Raw genomic sequence first — 21,694 nt, 5'->3', positions numbered from 1 at the left:
TTAAACACACACTTTTTCTCCATAATCCTCCCTAAACCACTACAACCAGTGTTCAAATGTTACTGGTATGTTTCCTCAGAGTTTGGATTTCTTTGGGTGAAGGTCCTTTGTGGACACACATGCAAATGCAAACCATACACATGCATACACAGGGGAGTTTGACAGGGCAACATTATGCACCAGTGGAATAACAATCATTAGTCAATTAGGCCACGTCACTGTCGTGTGGCGGTGACACTGGTGGTCCGCGTGGAATACATCAGTGACTTCACACTGCAATATACACATACAAAACGATAAACTGTCACATGTCATTAGCCCAGAGAAAGTCATATTGTCAGTGCAGTTTCTGTTGAGACACATCATGGAGAAGATGAAGTCCAACACTTTACCAAAAAAATAACAGTTTTCATCATGAAATATCTATAGGTATTGCAAATTATATTCAGTATTAGAAAATGTATTCATATAGTATTTAGGACAAGATACTTAAAACAACCTTAAACATAAAAAACATGGAGAGGAACATGGCTGAATTTTCCTTTATGAAAGTCAAAATAATTTGTCAGAACTCAGCACAGTGCTTCTCAATAGTTTGTTATTCTTCTTTGGACTTCTTGTAATAACATGAAAGATCTCTACTTTTACAACTGTAAGCCTGCTGATATGTTTCTGACGGATCCACTTCCTGTATGAGTTTCACTGCACAACCTTCACAGTCTAACCTGCCAATCTGTCATTTGGTGATAATTTTGTATCACTTTCAGTAATGGCGTACAAAAGTTAAAACATGTCAAATCCCTTCCGGGACTTAAAACGTTTAGATTCTAGCTGCTTAACTAATGCTTTCATCCTCTTATGGATTATGATAAGGGAAGAACATGTTGTTTTTCATGCTATTGCTCAAGGACACATCAAAAGTGATACAGTAACCATCAGGCACTCTGTCATCCTCAAAATAACAAACGCCTTCTTGAAGGACATTGAAGCTATATATAAGTACGTGTGTCACATTTTTCCAGTATGCTATGTTTGTCCTTGGTGTTGTCAGAAGCTTCGAGTTTGCTTCATCGATGCCCTGATCAGATGAATGGGCACCGGGCTGCACCTTCACTCCACACTCACTGCACACACCTGAGCCTGGCACGGCCACAATGGGCACACAGCAGGCACTTGGGGCTCCAACCACCTGGCATACTGGCCACATCCACACAGCAGATGGCCCACAAAGGCCCTCGATGAAGACTGCAGCTGAGGAATACGTGTGTGTGAGTGTGAGTGTGAGTGTGTGTGTGTGTGTGTGTGTGTGTGTGTGTGTGTGTGTGTGTGTGTGTGTGTGTGTGTGTGTGTGTGTGTGTGTTTGTTCTTGTGTGTACTGTCAAAAAAAAGCACCTACAATAGGTATTGAATTATCGACTGGGATCCTCTCTTTTGTCTGATGTCTTCGGACCACCTATTGAGATAGTCAATGTGCGCACAAGTGTGTGGATGTGGGTGTGTGTGTGTGTCATGGTAAATGCTTTTTCATTGTCAATGCTCAACAGTGCCTTAAAGTGCAGAAGTGGCAGGGAGAATTGCCCAAATCACCACAGTTTCACCTGAATGTCCATCTGCTGCCTGCTCCACTACACAGACAGAGGTGGGGTTTCTTGAGATAGGAAGGTATAAAATGGACAGTGTGTGATGTGGTGCAGTGTGTAAAGCTGGCACGCTGACAGATGTACAGAGACGTGTGATGACCGATGACGAGTCGACCCAAGCAGCCAGAAAAAATGAAACAGTCAAAGGGAATGGAGGCTTTTAATCCCAAATATTAAGTGCAGCGGATGGCCTCGCCGCGGCCGTGTCCTTGACCGCAGCGGTATCCGGATGACCGCTGGAATTAGTTAATCACACCAGTGGACGTCACCTCTTTTTATCACTTCCTTCTCGCCTCTGCCTCCCCTTCCTTTTCTCTCTATCTCTCTATCTCTATCCTTCCTTCCACTGTATATATCCCCTATCTACGTCCCATCAAACCAGCACTCATTAGTAAAAGATTCCCCCGTGTGTGTGTGTGTGTGTCTGGCCAACTGAGCACAGAGAGACTTCATTAGTGCATTAAAAACACGTTGTTTATGCAACCATCTTGTTGCTCTAGACAACCTTGAGCATTTTAGTTAGTTAAAAATAGACTGAGTGGAAATAACACAAGATATCAAAGCACATCATATCTTGCCAAATAATAACCGAAGAGGTTTTTCAGGTAAAATAATGTTATTTAAAGCTGAAACACATTAATGAAAAAAACTATCGATATGGGAATCAATGCAGTAATTGTTTACTCAGCCAAAGGAGGTTGTGTATTCTTATAGCTGTCTGCCTGTGTGTCTGTCTGTCTGTATTACTCAAGAGCTACTGAGCTGATTTTCATTCGATTTTGTAGCGGGGTGGTGCTGATAAATGGACTGACTGTGGGGGATTCTTAATTTTCTTGATCATAGCGAGATAGGGCCTTACCCTTGGCAGACATTTACGCTCTCTGATCACACTTTGAGTTGCCTTTTTTTGGCCCTTAAAACATTTGCTCAGTCAATCCTCCATCCTTCCTTCTCTGTGCACTTGAGGTGGAGCTAAAAAACACACATGAAAACTGCCCCCTTGCAGCACATTCCCCCATCCTACCAAACCTCTCTTTGCTTCTACCCCTCTCTCCCACACCCTCAGGCACAGCTATATAAACACCATTCAGAACTAGTGCTCTCCAGAGGAATGTGTAAGGAAGGGAACACACGACGTCATTACATCATGGTCTGCATGCACTCCCACCGAGCTGTCAAAAGCTAAAAACACACTCGTAAAGAAGACTCAGTCATCTTATTTTTTACTGATAACATAATAAGCACACAAATTAAATCACTTGTAAAGCCAGCGACCCACTGAAGCACAGTGATGAAGCGCACAAGTCACACTGAATCGTACGGGAGGAATTTTCAATCACATGGTTCTAATTCAGCTGATCTTTTCAATATTTTCTTCATCTGTCTCTTATCACTTCTGTTCCTCCCTTCCTGTCCAAATCTGATAAAGTTCCCTCTATTCCAAGACTGGATGCATTGTTGTTTTGGGGTTTGGGACTCCTTTGCTTTTTTGTCACACACATTCACACATAACACGCATATAAAAATAACATACCTCTACAACCTAGTGTAGCACAGCTTTCCCAGGTGATGTTCTACACACACATGCACCTTAACCAGAGTGCAAAGAGGAGACTAGCTAAATAAATAAAGCGACTTTTGCCAAGCTAAGTGAATGGGTGTCACTTTGACAAATGCACAGTGCTGAATCTTAGTCAACACAGTATTGTTTGGTGTCTCTAGCTCGCTCATAAACACACACGCTGGCACGCACAAATCACAAACGCACACATTATTATGCGTACTGTGAGTGACAAACACACAAACACGGCGTGTATACGCAAACACACATTAAAACCACACAAACACACAGGCTGATTATGCATTCATAATATTGAATGGATGACAGGTCTTGAGCAGTGCGAAGGGAAACAGGGAGAATTCTAATGAACTACCGTTTACCCCGAGAGCTCTGTCTTCCAAAGACTGGATAAACACACACACACACACACGCACACAGACACACACACACACACGTGACACACAGCGACAAATACCCAGGCTGAACACAAGCATATTATATAGATAGAATAATAACTATGACACTTTTTAACAGTACGCGTCTAACATACAATCCCAAAGAAAAACGTTATGTACGAATCAGCAGCCGCAACAACACAGGCTGTATGTCTGTTGCATTAATGTACATTAACCATGATTTCCTTCACTACATTACAGGTCAAACTGGTTATTGGATTTTAACAATAAACACACAGACAGATACGCTGATGTAAAAACAACATTTAACAGTAAAACAATCTCTAATTGTCATCTTCACTTTTTCTATCCCCTGTCCTCCTGTCTGTCTTCCACCTGAATCGGTCATATCGCACAACTGACCAGAACAGAAAACCTATTCGACAGCCAAAGCTGTTTGATAGATTGAAGGCCAGCTCTTAAAATTAGTGGCGAGGCTGCACTTGGCGTTGGGACGCCGCAGTTAACATTTTATGTCCGACGTGACTAACATGACAATCGATGGGGGAACGGCCACAGACTTGCTCTTAACTGCCTGTTAAATGAGCAGGTTTTAAAGAGGCACTTGAACGTCCCTCTCTCGCGAGAAAAACTCTCAATCTCCAAAACACAAATAACCTTTAAATGAGTTAAATCCATTGTCCTCAAACATTTAACTCAACCCAAAAGAATGCATCACTCTACATGGGAAAGGAAAAAACCTATATGCACATAAAATATTAATTCCTACCTTCTTCAGTTTGCCATTGCGTGTGCCGACAAAGGCCACCGTGTTGCCACGGTAGTCGTACGCCGCCACCGAGGTCATCCCATCGTCCTTGTCGATGAAGAGGGGGGTGCCCTCGATGGTGCTGGTTCCTCCCAGGGGCTGGTTGAAGTCCTGGCCACAGAAGTTGTCGTCTATCTGTAGAGGCTGGAAGAGAGTGGGAAAAACAACAATAAACAAGGAGCCTGACAAAAGAAACAAAAATAAACTTAAATTCTCATTATGAAGAATCATCAATTTGATATACTTTATTCTACAGAAGTCTTACAGTATGAAGGATTTTATTATTAAAAGGTCAACTATCTATATTCGATCTTGTGTAATTCAAATAATGAATACATTTTATAGCCTTATTTTTAACAGCTCAATGTAGAAAAAGGGTCCTGAGGCCAAAGAGTCATAGCAGACGCCTCAAAAGGTCCACTTGTTACTTGATTTCACATCACAGTGGGGGCTCATAGAGGACGATAGGTGCATCATCTACTTTTAAAATGTGTCTCTGATTATCCTATGTGTCCAAGAATGCTATTCAAACATGGAACAATAAAAATACACCCTTCTTTTCTCCCAAAGAGTCCCACCATGCAAAATCTTGAGCATATTGTAAAGTGTTCAGTCACTGTGGTGACCCGGTGTTAATGCTTGTGACCATGTGACAATATCTGGGGCATTCCAGTGTCATGAGGGGCCAGTTGCCCTGGGTAATCCACTGACCCATATGATGCCTTAACCAGTCACCACACTCACACACTCAGAACAGGCAGTTCCCTTTAAAGGGGGGTTAACGTGCCACAGACAGTGAATGGTTTAGGAGGGTGAAAAAATGTTGTGTTTTTGAAAATGCTTTATCTCGATCTAATTTCAGTGTGGTTTTGTTGAAGAAGAAATTATCAGGTGATTAATCAATTCAGTTATTAACAGATTATGAATTGACTAGAATTTGGCTAATTTACTTTTACTTCCATTAGGCCTATTATCTGTTTGAGAGGAGTTTCTTTATATCATTTCAAATATAAAATCTATTGGTTTTCACACTGTTAGTCAGATAGGATTAGGGATTTTTCTACTATATATTTTTAAACGATTGATAAGCAAATTAAAATCTATAATAACTTTAGATTTAAGACAGCCAAGCGCTTGTTAGCATCATTTGTAGAACAATAAAAAGTGTAACCTGGTTTAGCAGGATCATTGTGTGAAGAAAACAGGTGTGATACAGTGTTTGTCTTCTCTGAGAGACATTGCGCATTGCGGTGTCAATCCAGTTCTCATGTTTACATCTCTGTCTATAAGAGATGGAGCTGATCAATAACCATCACTAATGCACAGTCATTTTACTGGGGAATGAATGCCGATTGTACACTTTTATACTGAACACAAAAAATAGGATTTTTATGTTTTTCTGTCCGGTGTAAAAGGGGCAAGAAACATACTTTTGGATGCTACTTTGAAAAAAGTGACTGAATTTGTGAGGGTGAGAGCATGTGTCTTGAGGTTGCTGACGTAATGCTACTGGAACTGAATGGACATCACTATGTGTTAACCAGAGTCAGAAGACGCATGTGTGAGTTTGTGGACCCACACCCACTCACTCACACACACACATTTGGGGAGTGTGTAAATGGCAGTGTAATCCACAGTCTTATCACTACATCATATGATTGATCCACACGGGAGCAAAGATAACATCCCCTCCCTCGTTCTCCTGATATGCCTAAATTGCCTGCAGCTCTCACACGTCAATAACCCGTTATTCTGCCTTTTTCTTTTTTCTCACTCTATTTCTCCATCTTGCTCCAGCTGCTTCAGTAACTGAGCAAACATCAATATCGGCTTTGTCTTTTTCTACTTCTGTCCAGCCATCCTATCTCGTCTTATCGCTCTGCATCACCTTCTTCATCCATTCTTCCTTGGCAACTCTCCCTCTGCCTGTATCTCTCCTCCCTCAGTCACGACTCTCTCCCTACGTCCCTCATACACTTCTTTGAACCAATGTTATGTTCACCGACTGTGGAGGTGTGAGCGTGTGTGGGGGGGTAGGGCCACAAAGCATTCAGTTTGTGCTGTGATGTCACGTGGTTAAAGAAAGGGAAAACAGATTTTAATGGAAGCATCTGTATGGGTTTGTGTTTGTGTGTGTGTTAAGGCGAGTGAGAGACAGGAACATACACAGCTATTACCTGAAACAACTTTCTTTTGTAACTGCAAATGGCTACGGGGCAATTTCTTCCCTCGGAAAAAAGGCGATTGAAGGACAACACACTGACAACCGCACATGTACTATGTGGACTTACAAACCTGTGCTTGAAAACACACACACACACATACACACACACATTCAAAGCATCCCGTTTATTTTCTGTGTGTACACACAGACTTGGCTTCAAGCAACAAAGCAATTCCAGTAGTATTCATGTGACATACAACTAGGGGCAACAATTTAAAACTGTATAGTGTGGTCAGGAGAAAGAGATACATCAGTCTGCATTAGAGTCTCACACACACACACACACATATTCACAATCCCATGATGTCAGAGCCTAAGGGAAACCAGTTAAAGGGTTAATCCATCTTCTATGGAGGTGACTGACTGTCAAAAATACTGTATACAGTAGCCCCTGGAGTCTATGAGTTTTAACACACACACACACACACACACACACACACACACACACACACACACACACACACACACACACACACACACACACACACACACACACACACACACACACACACACACACACACACACACACACACACACACACACACACACACACACACACACACACACACACACAGGTCTCTCTGGGGCATCTGGGGGTAAAGGTGCAATAGCATTCCTGAAGGTGTGGAGTTTGTACAGCATTGATCAGCATGGAATTAAAGGTTTTTCCCATGAGGTTGGAGAACATTATAATGGAAGCTACATTGCAGTGGTGGTTCTGCAAATCCAAGGCATAAAAAGATTCCCATGTGCATCACGGCTGATATTCAGAATAGAAAGAATATTCTCGTCTGTGGTCTCTGCAGGGTTACTGGCTGGAGACGCTATTTAACGTTCTGCAGTGTTTTCAAAGATGCAAAATCCTCCAGGGATGAAAGAGTTAAGCCAACAACCTTCCACTGACTTTGGCAGCGGGGTCTTACAAATGTAGAGGAGGGGGTTTCTTGTTTTGATTTTTTACAGTTTGACTTTGGTGAGCGCTGAATGAATGTGTGGATTTGTAGTTCACAGGAGCTTGGTCTTGGTCTCACTCTAGTCAGCCTCTCAAAAACACGATGCATATATAATTGTGAGTGTGTGTGTGTGTGTGTGTGTGCAGGCGCTTAAGGCAGTCTATTGAAAACTGATAACAGGCACAAATTATTTTCTTCCCCATTTTTATCAGTTCTTATCTATTATAAAACTGTTTATTTTTCATATGGATGCTGCCACTATTTCATTTATTTTTAATGAATTTACTAATTATTTTCTAAATTTAATCACTTTGACAAAGTCTGAATTTTGTCCAACCATAAATCTCTGGACTTCACTTTCAGACCGGATCAAAACATTCACTTGTTAGAAGTTGGAACCACTGATTTTGATCAAATAATTAATTGATCAGGTAGTCATCTAATCTATATTTCACAAACAGCCTGGAAACCATTTAAATCCCTCTAGGCCGTGTTGTCCGAATGGGTTTTGAAAGTGTTAATACAAAGGCCGAGAGTGAACCATTATCCACATGATGTATATACAGTACAGTACATGTGAGCTCTCAGCTGATAGTCAAGGTCATAGAGAAATATGTGGCCTAGATACCGCTGATACAATATATGAGGTTTGCACACAAAGACAGACGTATGTAAACCCATAGTGCTCCCTAGAAACTGCTCGAGGTCACGTGCTCTGGCAAACTGCCACAGCTGTGTGGTGGTTCTCCCAGAGCTGCTTCACTCAACTACGAACTGCAAGACGATGAAATATACATGCAGTGGTTCCTATGGCACCAAACGCGTGTGCGCACGACTCAGCCCGCAGTAACCCGTACTGATTACAGATGTGCGCTGGCCTGCACTGGAGGAAACACTGGAATAATCCTTCCCCTGTTACTGATGTTTCTTTAAACGTGTTGCGTCAGTTAAATCTTTTTGGGAAAACATTACGTCTCAACTCATGTGGAACTGGTCAATAGTCACCTCCAGTCAGTGAAGCTTATGGACACAGCAGAATACAATATGGGCTTATATACTGGAACATACATGGTGTTGTCGATTGAATAAACTCCTGTGAATTATGGTCATTAAGGTGAAAGGAAAACATGTATGGCCAACAGAGAAACATTCATTCATTCAATAACATGTCAGTTGATTTGTGTGTTGCATTAAGAAGTGCTGTGTTCCTAAATAAAAACATGTTTGCACAGATATTGTAAATATTTTTTTATGAGAGAACAGGAAAGGAGTGGAGACGACAGAAAAGACAGGGACAACGGGCGGCTGATATAAATGCTGACGGCATAGATTCAAGACAAGCCCACAATTCATCAGGGTGTGTGCTTGTGAGTGAGAGTGAGAGTGTTAATGTTCGTGTGCGTCTGTCGGATAGGGCAAAAAAAAGGATGCTTGCTGGTCATCAGCTGTTTTTTCATTGAGCCAACTGACACACACTTCCAACAGTCCAACACACAACATTGTTTTGTGTTTTGCAATTACTGTAGACATACTGTATGTTCCCAAAATGGCCTATTTCTGCGAGGGTCAGAGGGTGTGTGTGTTTTTCTGTGTTTGAACAGAGAAGGAGAGAAGTGAAAGAGACGCAGAGAGGAGGAAAGACAGTGTATGACATAGACCACGTGAGCTGGTTCTCTGCAGCCTTCCAGCATGCTTTCACAGCGTATACACACACACACACACACACACACACACACACACACACACACACACACACACACACACACATGTGAACAGTGCTAAGATGAGTTTTCAGATGCAGGTGGTTTTTACATGACTTCTTTCCTTGGTCTGTGTGTGCATGTGGCTGGCTGCAAGCGGAGTGAGGGATTCTGGGAGAGGGCAGCTCATAAATTACCCAGAAATCTCAGCAGGGGCCTTGAACTCATGGAGACATTGCTGGATTTTCTCTAAGAAGAATAAACACAAGCAGAGTGTGTGTGTTTGTGCGTCCTTGCATGCACCCCCGTGCTGATTTATAAAGCAGAGGAACAGCCTGGACAAACCCAGGTGAGATTTGACGAGAGGCTGAATAGACAGGTCGCTCACATTCACATCTACGGCCAATGTAGAGATTTCAATTAACCTAACAATCTGCATGTCTTTTGAAGCCATAGTAAAAGATTCTTCTTATGATGGCAATTTAGTCACCAAAGACACAGAACATGACAGTATGAAACTGTACTGAAATCCTTCCCACATGGCAGGTACTTGCCAGACCGAATCACAGCAGATTTAAGTGGCTCTTTCAGTGATAAAGCTACAGACAGAAATATTGGCCCTGCCTACAGGCAGCATTAACATCACCGCACATGCCTAGTTAATATTACACTCACCTCTGGGGCAACACACTGTCTACATGGCTGCCTTTAAAGTTTAAAGCTGGAGTATTTGCTTTATTAAGCAATGAAACTGTTATTTAGTGTTAAATTATTGTAGTTAGGATAGAATAGGTTTATTTATTATGTGATTTTGAATGTTAATTGAAGAGTTTTGCACTTATTTATATTTTGATATTAAATTTAGGTCCTTCACTTATTAAGAGTTTGCCGGGTTAATGTGTTAAATTTCATTTTACAATTTGCCCTTGCCTTTGCCAATCATGGACCACTGTTTTGTGTTGGTTTAAAGAACAATATGCCCAACCTGACCTGACATTAATGCATATATGAGAAAAATTTGGTCTGTTTTCATTAACCTTTGTAAAATGTCACTGTGATAAGCCAGTTAACCCTACTCCTCAAAACAACCCTGTACATGACAAGTAAGAATAAATGCAAAAGTGAAATCAAATCCACACAAAGGGACATTCACACGACTTTAAATCAGCCTCGGTGTTAAGAGAAACAAGACCTTTACCATACAGTCTATACAGTCTCCACTGATGTCTCCACAGAGACAGTGTGTGTTTGACTGGTTGAGGCGTAAAGGAGACAAAAAGCATGATGCATCAACGTCTTCGGGGAAAACAGTTTCATTTAAAACAGGTTGAAGAGGTGCCCTCACCTTATTGCAGGAAAGAAAAGTATTTTTGTCAGAACTGTTTTCGAGAATATGCTACTTAAACCTCACTGATCAATAATTTCAATGAAGAGATGCCTGCAACAATTCCATTTTTATGGGTTGCACAGAAGTAATTTCTATGTTCAACTGAATGGGAGAGACAGAGGAAAAATAATGCATACTGTGTGTAGTAAAGTATGTACATGGGGAAATAAACTGCGGGCAGAGAGACAGTCACTTGAAGATTCCTCTTTCACAATCTAAGCTCACAAGGAGTTTGAAACAAAAGAAGCCTGTGATCAGCGAGCATCAGTTCAAACCACACACCAGCTGGGAACTGTGGGTGGGGAAAGTGCATGAGTAACACACTTCCTCCCTCCATCAGCAACCACCACGGGCGCCCTACTACTTAACCTCCGACTGCTCTGATGGAGCAGCTCAGCGACCAGCAGTGGAAGACAGAGTCAGCAGGTTTAAAGGTTTCAACCCGCAAAAGATATTTTAAAGGTGAAAGTTCAAATGACACCAGTAACTGAATCCAAGTTGTACGAAAAGCCGCCATGAAACATATGATCTATGTGACCTAATGTGGGTTCATCTAATGCAATTAAACATGATGGAGAAACCCAGCTTTTCAGCTTGTCAGCTCATCTTAGGGTTAATTTATGCTCAACATTAGATTTGTAAATGGATACGGCTGGAGCCTTTGTCAATACTTGACATTTGCTATTAAAACCACCGTTATTTTACCTTTACCTTAAGGGAGAGAGTCATACAATCATCATAGTATTACTGAATGTTCTCTTTTTATTTGATAGAGCATAATAAACATGTATTTCATGCAAACACAGATTTTGGATGCTCTGGAAACATCATTTCTTCTTTTTAATAGGCAAAGAAGTATCCACAATTGCCCCACTTGTTATTCTGGGAAGCATCTAAAATAAATGCAGCTATTAATGGGAACCAGGGTGTTGTTGGGAAAGAAAAAACATTTTTTAATCACGTCAGAGCAGGAGAAAAAAACATGTGTGATTGGCAGATGAAGATTATTGTGAACAGCTGCTGAGTGCGCACATTCAGCTTTTTAAACATGCGAAATCAAATGAAAAGCTGAAAGCAGATGTGGGCACTGAAAAAAACTTGGACAAACCAACACACTGAGACTATTGTGATGTGCAATCGGGGCACACTCCCTGCACCACATTAACTGATTACACCTGATAATGATGTATGTAACACACCACCCACACACACACAGTACAGATCAATACATAATTACACTGACAATTAGTATCATTAGAGTGGTGCTGGAGATGGGGATTTGTTGAGCTAAACACTCCTCAGACAGGGGGGGGTGAAGAATGATCAGAAAGAGGAGAGAGAGAGAGAGAGAGAGAGAGAGAGAGAGAGAGAGAGAGAGAGAGAGAGAGAGAGAGAGAGAGAGAGAGAGAGAGAGAGAGAGAGAGAGAGAGAGAGAGAGAGAGAGAGAGAGAGAGAGAGAGAGAGAGAGAGAGAGAGAGAGAGAGAGAGAGAGAGAGAGAGAATTAAGCAGCTCACACACAGTCTGCATGGGGTCTTTTTCAAAAGGTTTCCTATTGTCGTTAAATAATGGGATGAGAGCGCCACTTTAGCTCAGAGCAGGCGTGATACTGTTAGCTCACATATAAGCTCACACCCACACACAGTGTGGTGGGAATTCAAAAACTTGATAGCTGGAATCAACTTATTCCATATTTCAAATCAAAAGACGACCCATTAGAATCAACAGCTAAGACAAGCCGCCCAATCGGTGTATCTGAGCTCAACTCATTTAGACTGTCAATTAACTGCGCTTATCAACTCTTGCTCAGTTAATCAAGTCTACAGTAATTACTTAAACGCATTTGCTGGCACATCCTTTTAGATTAGGTCTACAGATATCGGACTGTGTTTTACAAAGACCACAAGTGTGTTGCGTTCATTAGATGATATTCATAATGATTGATTTAATAAGGTTAGGAGCTGGTCTCAAAGTCATTTCCGCTTTCTGTAACAACGTAATGAAAAAAGGTCTTGGCTTGCTAAATGTGAGGCGATGGAGCAGTGATGAAGCATGGTGTTCATTTCTGACTTGTCTTGCTAATATTACAGGTTGTGCAGAAACTAAACCTAAGACTGAACACAGGATCTTCAGTGAGACAGTATTAGAAACTGTTTGTATCAGCCCTACATTAAGGGATCCGTTATAACACATATGTCTGCTATGATAACTAGACGAGACCAGACACACACACTTACACTGGCTGGTAACAGATTAACATAGGCGCTTGGAGGTGGAAAACAGCCAACTACTCTTTTATTGTGTTGTTTTTGAGTGCAATAAAATAGTTTTGATGAACCAGTTTTGATTCGCCTTGTGTGTGCATTTAATGACCACCAGCATCAACATATAAACATGCCTGTGTGCTCTGTATGTATGTGTACATATTCCGCTGAAAGGCTGTTTAACTGATGATAAATTACTTTAAGATTTGTATTGGTTGCACAAAAAGGGCATCTCCTCATCAGAAAAACAGCGGTGGCAGCAGCTTGATGACTGCGCAGTAAGATTTCAAATGTCCACTGAGAGCATTCCAAATACAGCATGCAAACCTTTATCGGCATTATTAAGGAGCAAATAAATGAATTGTCTTCATTTACATTGTGCTTTTTACAGCAGCCATCTCTAGGATGCATTGCAAATACACACTAAAGCATGCTGTTGTAAATGTCACTGCAATGAAGTGTTTCTTCTCCTATGGTGTTAAAAACAATGAGTTTTTCAAAACTGTGTGGGCTATAATGTACAAAAAGTGTAATTGTTCTTAATAATATCTAAATACATGGTTGCATTCAATCAGGCAAACTAAAAAATATATAATGATTAGGTTGATCGAATATTAGAATGTACCACAAGCCAACAAATTAGGGATTTAACTGACAAAACGACGACCTAGATAGAAATAAAGCGACTTCCAAATATGTTTTTTTATCGAATATATGTGTCAACCATTAAAAACATTATTGCATGTTCCAAAATTGATTTCAGGTTTAGCATCAAATCTCACCTTTGACACGACAGCTGGCCAATGCACCAGCAAATGACGAGCACTTGTGGCGACTATGTATTGCTATGATTGATTATCAGATTGACTGATGAATTGCATTGTGACACAGTTCACAACCTCCCCATCCATCTGATTACTGAGAGAAAGCAGCCTGACATTCTGAAAAGGCCTCAGGTCAGATATGAGCTTCGTCTAGTGAAGAGTTTACAACAACAGGGACAAGGAATGTTGCCATTATGTTTTTTTCTTCCTTTCATTCTTTCCCATCCCTTCAATTCTAATTCAAGTCTTTTAATACCTCGTAAGACCTGTTTTTAAGTCCTTTACTACCATTTCTATTTTTCTATACTTATGCGCTTCATAATAAGCAGTTGGTGTGAAGTTTGTAGCTATACATTAAGAAAAGTTGAGGTGTTTTCTATTTTGTGTGTGGAGAAAAGTAATTGAAACAGATGTTGAGGTAAATATGCAATTTGAGTAACTTTGTTTATTTATTTGATTTGTGTTTAATAATTTTTCATGTAGTTTAAAGCTGCCTTCAGACACGCAACTAACTCAGGCAATTATCTGCACTTTCTCTGGCATAGTTGTATGTGTGAACGCAAGTGAGAGAATCTGGATTGTCTGCAGACTTTCTCCACCTGGCCTCTAGTTTGAAGTCCACAGAAAATGCAAAAAACAAATATGAAATGTCAACAAATGTCATACACATAGAAGACACTGACAAAGATGTTTGGAGAGTTTGTGCTGATTATAGCCAACACAGATGTCTATGTGTTGTAAATTAGAAACTGACTTTAACAGCCTGAAAACCAAAGCTGCTGCGTAGAGTGTTAAAATAGTCAAAAAGAGCTTTAGGAAGCTGTTCCCACCGCTGTCCTAGTGTTGATTTACATGACTTTTCAATAACTTTCTATAACAAGATTAGGCATACTTTGAAAAACCTCAAAGCTGAAACTTGCTTCATCTTTTGTTTTGATGTGGTGAGTTTAGTGAGTAAGAAAATAAATTCTACAAAGTGACCCCAGAGCAAAGAGAGCCCCTGAGTACACCTTTATAAATTTAGATGTATTTTGTCAAGACACCCCAAGGGAGTTTTGTTGTGTTCCTGACACAAAAACACATACAAATGCATACACAGTGAGACCATTGACATGACTGAGAGACTCGATACAGGACAGTGTGGTGACCAGGTGACAGACGCCAATATTATTTGTGCAGTCACCATTGTTCGACCACCCTCTCCCCCCTCTAATTCTCTACCCCTTTTGTGATTCTCCCTCTTCTCCCACTGTTCTTGGCAGCGGTGGTGAAAAGATTTCTGATGCTATCACTCTTCCTCTCGCCCTTCTCTTCTCTCTGTCTGTGAATCAACGCCTCTCCTCCGAGCAGTCCCTGCCTGCGAAAGGATTGCAGCTCTCTCCTTGGCTGTTTTTCATTCTCCCTCTCTGCCTCTCTTTCCTGATGACATTTTCTCTCATCAGAATTCAAACTGTCATCACTCACAACACAACATTGACATCACATCCAAATCGCAGTTGGCCAGCTGTGACTGCTGCACATAATATGGCTTCAAAAACTCCTCAAGACTGATATTTTGGGGAATTTTTGTGATGTTAAAGTAATTCCATTCCGTGTCTAGCCTGCAGCTTTATGTTTTGGTTACCAATATTTCAAGAACGCAGCATCCAGTTGAGCATATATCCTACAGTACACACACTCCAGTGATGAGGGCAGGCACATGAAAGACGCCTGAACAAACAAGCTTGACCTGATCACCTCCAATTAACTGAGAATTACAGAACCAAGTCTCTGGTTTTATAAAGTAATACATTTCCGTGCATTCTGTGTTGCATTCAATTCATTTTCCATCCCCTATCCCCTAGAGTCTTTCTTGGCTTGCTGTGTTTCACACTCACTCCATCTCTCTCATCTCCTCAACACCATCCTTCAAATTCCCTTACTCTCTCCTGTATGCTGCTTGGCATCCGACTTCCTCATCCTCTTGTTCTCTCATTTTTATACCCGCCCACGTCCTGCACACCTCCTGCAACTTGTTAATCTTTTATTTTGCCCAGCTCCGTGCCTCTCTCTCTCGTTTCCCCCCACTTTGTCGCTGCATTTTTTAACTTGCTTTTTTTGCATTCATCTCACTGAGTCAGACTTTCCCTCCTTAGAAAGGGTTTGTATTGATCCACTTTGAAACCAGAGAGAAGGTCAGGGGTTCACTAATAAAGCTCAGGGACAAAACACTGGTCCACAAAAAAATAAATGGCCGCACATAGAGTACAGCGCAGGAAAATATAACCAGGTAACAGGGCTGAAGTGATGGATGGTGTGTGTGTGCTTCATCTGAGATTTTACACACTCTTTTTTGACAAAGCTACATCTAATATGCCCTAACATTAGTGTTTACAGGAACACAGCCACCATCTCACTGTGGCCATAAACATCCTAATGATGGCCAGAGGCTACAAATTATTATCCAGCACAAATATGAACTCCACAGAGGGAGCTAACAGAGCGGTCGCTCATCAATCATTGCTATGTGGCTAACAGCTGTCCAGGGCTCAACCCCCCTCTGCCTTGCCCTCTCACCAGATCTATGGCAGGGTCAAGCTAAATGCATTCACCCTTCCACCCACATCAAACAGCTTATCCCACACTGCTCAGTCAAATGTAGTAGAGGAGGCCATTTATGAGTTTGTAGTCAAGAGGTTAGAGAAGTGCATTTGAATTCCAGGAGTGGTTGGGAAACTCTGGGCAGGGCTCAGCACCGAACACGGGTAGCTGAAAAATGTGAGTGCTGTAGAGTTAAGAAATCTTCAGTTCATATATCTGTATCGGTTGGAGGAATGACTCCCTGTACGTTTTTCCTTATCATGAGCTCTTCTGTCTGTGGAGGCCAACCCCCACCCTTCAAAGTTTTTCCTTACTTACAGTCTATCTGTTGAGCCAGTGGAGAGCTGGCATTTAGAAAGACGCTTTAGTCATATCAATGTTCTGGCCCTATGGCCTTTACTAATAGCACTGAGAGAGCGAGAGAGCACGTGCCATGCAGAAAAGGGGCAGGACAGAGCCAAACATGCTAGAAAGAGGACTCAGGCCCAAAAGCTCATCTGGATGATCAGGCACCCAAATGTTCAGATTAAAATCAACTGTTATGGTCACATTAAGAAGTTGTTGTATGTAAAAATGGGTATATTACATTTTTTAACATCAATTCTCAGTGTTTGTTGCCCAGTGTAAGCAACTTGCCTTGACTTTGACCATTGTTGTTTGCAGTAACAGTATAACCCCACAATAAATCATTAACATGCAATTACACTTAATGAAAGCATCTATCTTTAGAATGTGGGGGAATCCTGTCTAGTCCTTCATGTTAAGATAGGCATGTTTATATTTAAATGCTTTCCCTGATTCTTCTGTCTGATTCTGCCTTTTCTATTTTTCACAGCAACCGCCTCCGCACTAAAAAAAGATGTCTTACACTGATCTGAGGTCACACTTGAGGTCCACAAGAACCACTGAGTGAGGTTACGGTCAGTGGTGAGCAGCTGACATTAGGTCAGTGCTTAGGGGCAAGCGTGGCAGACATCATTAACCTGAGGATGACCCCTCGAGCGTTGCTGCTGTCACAGGGTCAGCCAATAAGCTTATCTCTGAGGCTATTACATCATCATATATGACAGCTTATACAGGACAACAGTTTTGAGGGGATGTTTAAGTGGTGATAAAATATCAGTGAATGTATTCCTTATCTAAACTCCAGTAACCATGGTAACAAGGCTGACTGTGTGAACGGGATAGGGAGAGGGAAGTGGGACAGAAAGGAGGATCAAACAAACATGAATTAATAGTTATGGCAAATGTGAAGGTTTTAGCAATAACATGTTGCCACTGTGAGATGCTCTTTTTGCAAGATCACCGTCTCACTCACTTAAAATGAGTATGCACCGATGACAAAACCTCAATCCGAAACGTCAGTTTTCTTTACCTGGAAATTTCACTTTCCAGCTGTTGCTCTCTACTGCCACTGGCATGTACTGTTTTTTAAAGCTACGCAGAAGTGATTCGCAGTAGTGTAGTAAGCCAGAGCTTGTTAGAGCTACAGCATTATTTTTTATCTTAAATATGTTGTTATTGGATTTTATTAGAAATCTCTAATCAAATCTAGCATCTGGGTTCAAACAATAATGCATTTTCATGGGCTGCATACCATTTAGGTGTGCTGTTTGCAGAGCCCTGGTACTTTGCATGATGGCTCACTGGTATGACTTGTCGTCATTAATGTTAATAGTGCATCTGTGCTCTCCCAGCTATAAAAAGTAAAGGTTACATTGATAAGGCCCGAGGTAGATGAAATGCAAACCAGTGAGTCTCATCAAAAAGCCAACACATTCTGCAGCTGATAATTCTCCTTTGAGGTTGGAGAAGCCAACTATTGAAAGTTATCATGATGGCAATAATTTTCCTCACTAGATAAGAGCAAATAAGCACAGCAGTTTCCGATGCAGCATTTGTGTTGCATTAAAGTAGAATGATGATTGGCGTTGCACTGTAAAAAAGGAAGTGCAATTCTTCTCTCTACTAACATGTGATGTTATACCATAGCACTCTGCACTAAGAGCTCCTGTTGCACCGGGGCAAAGGTCTAATTGAAATGAATGAGATAGCCTGCTTTTTGCCTCGGAGCTATTGTGAGTGTGATGGGCCCGAAGAAAGAAAAGCCACAGTAAAGAATGACGACAACCACTGAATAAGAGAGAGACTACATCTACAGTAGATGTCTGAAAGGTAGAAGAAAGGGAGGTGAGACTTGGCTGGGTGATTCACATCACTTTCACTACAGCACAAAAAAACACCTGTGCGCCCAAGCTAATAGAGAACTACACAGAAGAAGAGTGCTGTTTTTACAAAGTATCTCACTCCATTAGACTCAGCTCAGGATGAATGGTTTCTGTGAGTGCGCGGCGAAGACACCTGCCAGGAAAATTGTGTGCGCTGACATTTAAAGCTTTAAAACTGGTCTTATAATTAGGCTTTCTTAAGAGAGAGCAAGATGGAAAGCGATGGATGGGTAATTTTAAAGAGCACAAGGGATGGAAGATGGGGTCTCTAAGCCAGGTGGTCAACTAAGAGGTACACTAAACACTAATAGATGGAACGAAAATATATTCAGGCAGGTTTCAAGAAAAAGAGAGTGGGTGAGCACAGGGAGATGGAGGAATCAAGAATGGAGGTCAGAGAAAATAAAGAACGTGAGCAGTTGTATGTTCACTATAAAGACGGTATGCTGTTGTGTAAGGTCTTCAGTGTAAGTGCACGTATGTGTATGTGTGAGAGGGGGCTTCTGTAATGCATGCAGGGCCATGCACTGTGGCTCAGTTAGTAAGAACCAAGTGTAGCTCATGCTATCCCCTAGGATCTCACACCGCAGCGCACCGAGCCAAGCTGTGTGTGGGTTTGTGAGAGTGTGTGTGTGCTTGTGAGTGACATTGCACAAATCCAGGGGACCAGGCTAATGATGTCCCCTGTCTGACTAAATCAAAGCAACACAAGGCTGTGGGGAAAAAGAAGATGTCTTGGAAAAAAGCGAAAAGAAGACAGGGGGAGAGGGGAATAAGAGCTTTCCATGTTTTGTATTGTTAATCACTGCGGGCCTGCAGCAGTGGTCCTTGTGAATGAATGTGGCGTAGGCCTGTGTTCAATTAGCAAGTGTGCAGTGGAAAAAAAGACTGAGTGGAAAAGCAGCTAAGTTTCAGGAACGTTAATGTACTGACATCAAGACTAATCTTTAATATTTGAGTTATGTGTGCATGTATGCCTATGTTTTCTGGCACCAATACTTTCCAAAGTGGGCAGTACACATTTCCCTGAAGACTTATTTGTAAAAATTAATAACTTTCACACTTGGATAACAACTGAGTCACTTGAGTATAATTATTGAACAATTTTATAATCACCATGTTGATTCCAGAATCTATATTTAATTTAATATTTGAAATGAGGCTGAGTAAAAACAACGAGCAGCTAACAGATAGATCACAAGATAGCAAGTTTGCCTGTGAGCATCAGCAAGTGAACCAGAGAGCTGTTTTGTTTGATAAAACAGCAAAGAAGTCACCCGTTTGTCACAATCACAATGAATAAATCCTTATGTTAATTGACAACAAAGAAAACAGCAAGTACATGAATACTTCCTGCCTAATGGAATCAAGTGTTTCAATATAAAAGCACCAGTGGTTCTGTTTTGATTCACTTTATTATACCACTACTACACTTTGATTGCTTTGATTGATAAGTTAACTGATTCTTTCTGACAAAAAAAGAAAAAAAAGTAGAAAGAACAGATAGAAAGTTTTGTGCTTACCGAGTTGATGCAGGCGAGTTCCTTGTTGAGCAGCCAGGGTAAGGAGAGTTTCCCGTCTCCCTTGTAACAGGACTGAATCCTTTCTTTGATCTTCTCCTTTATCCTCCTTAGGGTGAACAGACACAATGCTGACTCTTTAGGTGGTTTAGCTCGATTCTTCTGACCCTGAGAGAAGACTGTGAAGAGGATGTCTTCATTCTCAGAGATCCCCAGAGAGTTGGCCAGCTGCCGGCCTGGTCGAGCCAAGAAGGCATCCTGCACCAGACGGTACTCTACCCCATCTTTAGTGCAGCCAATGGGAAACTCGACATAGGAGTAAAACTTGGGGTCATCCACACAGAGGCGGACGATTTTGGAGGTAAAGAACTGCTCTCCGCTGGCATCGGGCGAAGTCAGTTGGGTATCCAGCTGCATTGTCAGATAATAGACAAACTGCTCACTGCTGAAGCTGTACACATAATAGATGTCGAAAGCAGGGAACTTGGACAGAGTGTCCGAGGGGATCTTCAGCTGGGAGGAGACAAACTCATCCTGGTACACAAAGCTGAACATGTCAGCATTTTCTTCATTCTCCATCAGTTTGCGGCTGGACAGAGTTGGAAAGTATTCAGACTTGCCATCGATGGGGGTTCCAATAAACAGCTTACTGGTAGGACTGTGGGGGGAACTTATGATCACCCCAGACATGGTACCAGACTCTGCCACACTGGAGAGGTAGTGCTCCTTGCGATGGTGGGGCTCACCGAGTTTAAAAAGATCATCCAGACGTAGAAACTGGCAGATGCCCTGTGAGGTGCTTCCACAGGCAATGAGGCGGTTCTGTGCGTAGTCTATGAGAAGAAGTTTATTCACATTTGGAGTTTGGGCCAAGTCATGTGGGCAGGACTGGACACTGGGCGGAGGGTAGCACTTCTCATTGTCCACCACTGGGCCAGTCATGTGGTTGCGCAGTTTGGTCAGGTTGCTTGACAGCTTGAAGATCCAATTGACAGCTCCCACATACACTTCTCCAGTTGTGTTGTGTATGGCGAGATGAGTGAGCCCCCACTCAGCAGGGGCAAATCGTTTGAAGGGTGGGGGTTGGCCTCCACAGACAGAAGAGCTCATGATAAGCAAAAGCCCCAAGAGGAGAAACCCTGTGCCAGGGGAAGCCACTGACCGGGCTAGGGGACACATATCTCGGCTGTTTAGCGGCAAGGCTTGGGGGATAGGGAAGGAGAAAGAGAGGAGGAGGAGGAGTAAACACTCTGTCCGAGTCCCAGGTCAGGATTTTCTTTTTTTCAGCTCTATTATCAAGGAATAAGGGGGATAGTTTTAAAGAGAGAAAAGGATAAAGGAAACAACTATTGTTGCGTGGTCCTTTTTTCAGAGTTGCAAGCCATCATCAGGAACATCATCCAGAGGCGTGAGGTGGGAGCCCTGGAAGGTAAAAAAAAACATGATGAGTGACCAAGGAACATTTCCTATGAATTATGCATAAAGCAGATAGAGTGGCCTCAAAGCCTCACATATTGCAAAAGAACACTCAAGCTGCCTTGATGATAAATGATATCAAATCAAGTCTGGAAGGCAAGAATGTGTCAGCAT

The 21,694-nt window shown here is 41.8% G+C and overlaps 1 protein-coding gene across 1 annotated transcript in view; it reads right to left on the bottom strand.

Moving 5' to 3' along the window:
• The window catches only part of LOC133000554 (plexin-A1-like), a 147,976-nt gene extending 126,693 nt beyond the window's left edge, over window positions 1–21,283 (bottom strand). Inside the window, exons 1-2 of the mRNA XM_061070499.1 lie at window positions 20,108–21,283; window positions 4,387–4,569 (exon numbers count right to left, since the gene is read on the bottom strand). Coding sequence (XP_060926482.1) covers window positions 4,387–4,569; window positions 20,108–21,283 — 1,359 coding nt within the window. The remainder of the gene's footprint in view (window positions 1–4,386; window positions 4,570–20,107) is intronic.
• Window positions 21,284–21,694: the final 411 nt, after the last annotated feature.

Source organism: Limanda limanda, chromosome 4 (assembly GCF_963576545.1).
Source record: "Limanda limanda chromosome 4, fLimLim1.1, whole genome shotgun sequence".
NCBI classification, from domain to species: Eukaryota; Metazoa; Chordata; class Actinopteri; order Pleuronectiformes; family Pleuronectidae; genus Limanda; species Limanda limanda.
Note: the sequence above shows the minus strand (reverse complement) of the source record. Positions and strands in the feature narration are given on the sequence as shown.